The sequence below is a fragment of the Meleagris gallopavo genome, chromosome 7 (genome assembly GCF_000146605.3).
Source record: "Meleagris gallopavo isolate NT-WF06-2002-E0010 breed Aviagen turkey brand Nicholas breeding stock chromosome 7, Turkey_5.1, whole genome shotgun sequence".
Classification (NCBI taxonomy): domain Eukaryota; kingdom Metazoa; phylum Chordata; class Aves; order Galliformes; family Phasianidae; genus Meleagris; species Meleagris gallopavo.
The window spans coordinates 5,015,018-5,021,112 of NC_015017.2; the positions used below are offsets into that span (position 1 = coordinate 5,015,018).

Consider the following 6,095-nt stretch of genomic DNA (forward strand, 5'->3'; position numbering starts at 1 on the left):
TCAGCCCTCCGTTTGGCTTCGCGTCACCTGTTAGCGTGCGCACAAAACAGAGTTGAGAACGTTTCCTGTGCTTTGCCTCCGAAGAGTTTTCCCTCAAAGTACTTTTCCTTCGAGAAGTTTTCAAAGAATACTTTTAAGGTTTTACTTCAGAAAACCAAAACGTAAAATTCCTGGCGCCGTTGCCTACGTTTGCGTTCAAAGCTCCAAACAAATACCTGCCTGCGTGAGGAAAGCTGTGGTCCCAATGGCAATTGTCAAGGACGGACAAGGAAGGGACAAGACCAACATCTGCAGTACTACAGTGCACAAACAGACTGATGCTCAATGCATATAACGGGAGCTCAAAATAACAGCCAATTCATTCCCAGGCACAGCACTCTCTTCCCATCGACCACAACATCTGCCAGAGAGCTGGTAGATGCTGAGCACTTCGACATCAAAGTCAAGGAGGCAGGAAAGAGGCTTTGTTTTGGGTGCCACTGATCTGCCCTTCATCTCCTGTTAAGAAGGAACATACTGCTCTGCAGCCTGCACCAAGCTCTATGTCACACCTCTGCTGACAACAACGTGCTCCCTCATCATGGGTAGCAGAGATACGTCCTGAAAATGGGTCCATCTAACAGGAGCAGCCCTGTTATTGCCACACAGAGCTCAGTGTGGTGTGCAATCAGCACTAACTTAGGGATGAAAACATGCCTGGAGTTTCCTGCTGAGCTTTGAGACAGTAGCGCAGACCCATAACATTAAGGAATAATAATAATACAGCAGTAATATCACACTAAGTCATTTCCTAGAACAAACCAGCCTGCAGCAGGGATGGGTCCCCAGGTGGGGATTTGCTCCTGGAGGAGCTCATATGCAGAAGAAGGACAAAGTTTGTTATTGCTAATGCATCCTGCCAGAACCCTGGTAATCCAGCATAGCACAAAGCACATCTCAAGGCCAAGCTGCCCTCAGTACTCTTTTATAAACCCTCTAAAAAAATTGAAAACAATAAGTCAGTGCAATTGCCAAAGCAGGAAGATGGATTTCAGCTGGCAGAGGTTTGATAACACAGTTGCTAGCACAGTGTAACTCTATTTGGGTATGTCCACGTAATGGCACATGGACTGCTGCAAAGGACATGGAAATGGACTAACATCTTTATTGGTGCACTAGAAGGAGCAGAGTAAGGAACTGCTCCCAGTCTACAAGGATAAATCTATTCAGCCATTCAACTTTCTTCCCCAGTGCCTATTTTTTGCCCTCTGCTTCTTTTTCTCTCACGAGAGTCAGAAAAACAGCAAAAGGCGTGAGAAGCAGGAGCAGCTTCCCAACAATAGGAAATGGCGTAGGCTCAGCTGTGAGCACCGGGTGATGCTGAATCCTCTGCCACAACACTGCTCACACGGTCCCCAGGCCCTGCAGCAGCCTGGGAACAGCAGACAAGGTGCTGAGGGCCTGGGACCTTGGTGCTAGCGGCTATGAAGCGCACAGGTTGTTTCAGGCCGTGCTCCTGCACATTGCAGCTAAAAAAGGAACATGCCCCAACCTGCATTTGTTCAGAAAAACAGCTGAGAATACTTCTTCAGAACAGGTTTTTGCTTTCTTAAGTCTTTCTGTAGCAATCTCAGGGTTCTTACCATTTAATTTACTTAAATACACTGCCTCGGGGAAAAACAAAACAAAATAAAACAAAAACAAACCACCCCAAAACCACCATGCCCCAAACCCTACAATACTTCTTCCATGGCTGTTACTGAAACCACAAAGTCACTGACTTCCAGAGTCATAAAAATGGGATTTATTGTACATTTCCTGCTCCAGTCTGGGTCTTGTTACAGCTCCCTCAGGTAGACAAAGCACAGGGGGACCATTAACTTACATTAATAATCTCTGAGTGGATGGCTTGGAGTGGAAAGGAAGAAGAAAAGGTTCTTTTAATGCAGTCTCTTTCAGAGTTGCAATTGTTCAGGCTGTTTTTGTGAGACAGCTCATTGTTAACTATCCTGTGCCCTCAGGACACGCATGCATACTAGAGACAAATTTTCCACATTATGTTTGCTCACATTACCTGTCTTGGTGAAATCTCAGCAAAAAGCTGCTGCTTTGCACTCTGTATGATTGGTACAATCAGTAGCACAGGTAGGGAAATACGCTGGTTAATCTGCAAACGCCTAGAAGAACAATCTGACACAAATTTCAGAGACAAATGATGCCAACCACAGCTTTAGTTCTTACCACTGAAGATGCTCAGCCTACAGAAATAACCACGTTAACCACAGAATAACCATCTGCCTCAGACTGTCTCATTCTGCAGGGCAAACCTGTTGACTATATGGGACTCTCCCAGCTTGTGTGGCTGTGCAGGGGCTCGCAGCTCCTTGCTGGTGGGGTTTCCTATATGCAGTGCTCACTTCCCAGCAGGATGCTGGAAGTTGCACTTGCTTCATTACAGAACACTGCGGCCAGGTGCACTGCAAGCAGTGAGCCTGACAGAGCATCCGGCCACTTTGTGACTAAAAGTGGAGGAAAATAAGCCAAAATGTTCTTACAATTAAGCAATGTCACAAAACCCTATTTTTCAGAGGCATCAGAACTTAGGTTAAACAGGACCTTTGTCCCCAGTTCCACAAACATGCCCCTCAGATAACAGCACTGTGGACTACTACATTTGCCTAAGAATTTGCAGGATCAATTTGTATTGCAGAAAATATTAAGAAAACAGCAGAAGGAGCTGAACTGAACACACACCCAAAGCACGGCTGGTTGGGCTGCACTTGGGCTCATAGGCCAAAGATTAGGAAAGTTTCTCTAGTTGTTTTTTGTTTTTTTTTCCAAATTGCTGTTCAAGTACTTAAGCATATGAGGTAGCCTCTATGGTAGCATTATGCACAGATGTGCAACTTCTATATCCGTTTATCTTACTGCTCTATTTCAGCAAATGGCTGCATGCTCTTACAATGGAGGTGCTGATAATGAAGAATGCATCTTTTCCTCCCACTGCAGCCGTACTCAAGACACAAGACACTTAACCCTTCTGGAGCTACAGCCACCTCCAGATGGAGCAGTTCAGGCATAAACTGCAAAGCTCAATAATACTGCATACATTTTGCAACATTTCCATTCTGGCCTCTATAGAAATAACCTGAGCTGTCTTGCTTCAGTGCCATAACCACTCTGAATTTAATTTTGTTAAATTCACTGTTGGGGATTTATAGCCTCTCTGGTCACACTGCCCAAGCCTGCTCCTGCTTGCACAGATTTACGAGCCGCGCGCAGCAGCATTAAGTACCAAATCACACCCACACCTAAAAATAAACCCTGCAAACACAGCTCAGCTGTATGGGGACCGCCCAGTGCTGCCAGGTGCTGAACATGGGCTCACCGCCGATTTTAGGTGGAGCTGATTGGGTTGGATGTGCCCTGGGATCAAGTGTTTCCTATATATAGCAGCCCAAATAGTGTCTATGTTTTACTCATGTTTTTAACAGCTACCAGCGGGATCACAAGGGGCTGTCATGAAGCCTCAGCAGTTTTAGGGGGAAAAAAAAAACCTGTGCTTCTCCCAAAAGCTTTCGCCAACACGAGTTTGGGACCTTTGTGGGTTTCTGATCATCCTTCTTAATCCCACAACTGCTGGGGAGTTATGCCTGCAAAGTTAGCATTCATTTTCTTCTAGTTCCCTGATACTATTCAGCTGAAGACAGAAATAGGGAAACAATGGAGGACAGCAGTGACAACTGAAACATTTTAAAGCTCCTTTACTTGTCCACTCAGTGAACTTCCGTAACAGAAACCTCCCAACAAGCTTTTTTTTCAGGCTGTTTGTCACACATTTATAGTCTGCTCCTACAAGAACGTTGCTTTTTCTCTCCTGGAAGCCACAGCTTTACCAAAATTGTAAACACCGATTTTTTTTTTTAGCATACATGCAAATATTTGGCAATTTAAAAGAACAGGGATAAATTTAATGAAGGTTTTGTGACTTAGAAAAACCTTGCATGCTTTATCTGCTCACTGAGGGCCAATCACATCTACGATGACTATTAACTGGGCTGTAAGACACATGCTGGAATGATTAGAATACAAGTTTAGAAAAATACCACAAGGTTCTTTATTGCTAGTCTTCATTCAGCAGAAGACAGCAGTGGTTTTGTCTGCTTTGCATCTCAGCTCCAATGCTGCTGGAGGCTATCCACCCTCTCACTGCCCCGTCCCAGTCAGCTCAGACAGGCAATACAGTGCTCCCAGGAGATTATCACTGCCTTAATGTTATTTTGTCCCCCTCTAGGGACCCACCAAACACTTACCAGCTCGTAGACGTAAAAGATGAGGTCCATGTACCTCAGTGTTATGCCAGAGGCTCCATCCATACTCTTCCCCGTCATCACCACCTAACTGCAAAATAACAAGATCTCTATGCAGCTTCTTTGCTGCTTGGATCTTCTGCATCACTGAGAATTCGAGAAGCTCTGCGGTGATGCTGACGTGAAATAATCCTTCCCGAAAGACATTTGAGGCCTGGGCTACATGTCACTCAGCCACCACTACCACAGGAGCGTGCCATGCCAACCTCCAGCAGCTGGAGAGATGCTGGAGAGCTCAGGAACTTTGACTCCTCACTTTGCCAGTAATGAGCCAGCAAACAGTATTACAGGATAAAATCCACACACGTTCTAGTCTGATCATTATGGTCTCCCTCTGAACTCCTATCAGATAACAGCTCATAAATACCATCTCAGCATTCAAACAAAAAGCCTGTAAGAGAATGGTAGGGTGATTATTTTCGGAATGAAGTTATTTTTGAAGCAAGTGTCACAGGTTTAGTCCATTCTAAAAGCTGCTGCTTTGCCTTCTGAAGGGCTTTGCTATCCAAGACAATAAACCCTTGTGCTTACCCAATCTCAATGTAGCACTGTTGCTAAACATCACTCCCGCTGTCTTCCACCTCAAAGACATAAATGGAACTAACAGCACTGAGCCTCCATGGCTCCACTGTAACAAAAAGAGATGTTCCCATCCAGTTTTGCCGACTTGGTCCTTGCTATACATCATACAAAAACATCTCAACATTTTACACGTAGTTTACAAATGATTCTATACCTACATGAATTTGCTGCTTTGCTTGCGGAGTGGAACACAGATGTCTCCTTGGAGATTTTAAATCCAACTGTGGAGGCTGTGAGATACAATCTAGAATTAATTCTTAATAAGTATCAGATGCAGAACTCAATTATGAAATGGACTCAGATTCCCAACTGTCCTCAGCTCCAAGCACTGCGCTCACAGCTTTCATTTCCCACTCTACCTCCCTTTTCTCACCATCATATACATTCACAGTGCATTCTCTAAGTTTCATTCCTTCCTCTTTGTGGCTGTCCACACAATGTTACTGTTGCATCCCTGCTACTGAAGAGATTCTCGTTTGATATTTACAAATAATAGAGCTCTCTACATATCTGCCCATTAAGTTAACTTAAATTTGGCCAAACACAAAGGCCCTACAGTGACTGCATTAGAGAGGAGGATAAGGAGGAAAAAGCAGAAGTTTACTGCCTTCATCCTCAGGTCATAACTTCAAGTGGCCGCCACCAATGTCCTAAGCTATACTGCTAATAGACCACAAACTGGATTTGCTAGCTTTAGACTTTTAAATGCTGTAGTGGATTATCTTATCTTTACACGTGGGCACCAGTACACTTTTTTTATTCAAGTGCAGTACAATTTTAACTCAATGTATTCACCAGAAGGAAATACACAAATCCCCCTGCTGTGTATCAGGCTCAACATATGCTTTTGATTCGGAATTTAATACAAGCATTTCCAATTAATATGTTGTGCAAGATGCGCTGACACCGTAGCCAGTCAATGGGTCATTTTAACCTAATAGCACTAGGAACAGCATGACTAATAGCTAATTAGGTATGGGTTTGGATGTAGGCCTGGGTGCTGGTGGTACATTTTGTTACATGGCAGTGAAAATGTTTATAGACAATAGAACACAACAACAAAATAGCAAAAGCACTTAGGGAGTGTTTGTGTTCTACCAAAAAACATTTGCCATCTCCAGGGAAAACTAAGTATAAAAGAAAAGATTCAGTTTTACTTAAAGG

General features: G+C 44.0%; 1 protein-coding gene across 1 annotated transcript in view; it reads right to left on the minus strand.

The window, feature by feature from the left end:
• The window catches only part of FRZB (frizzled related protein), a 21,809-nt gene extending 17,439 nt beyond the window's left edge, over window positions 1–4,370 (minus strand). The window contains exon 1 of the mRNA XM_019617351.1: window positions 4,293–4,370. Coding sequence (XP_019472896.1) covers window positions 4,293–4,370 — 78 coding nt within the window. The remainder of the gene's footprint in view (window positions 1–4,292) is intronic.
• Window positions 4,371–6,095: the final 1,725 nt, after the last annotated feature.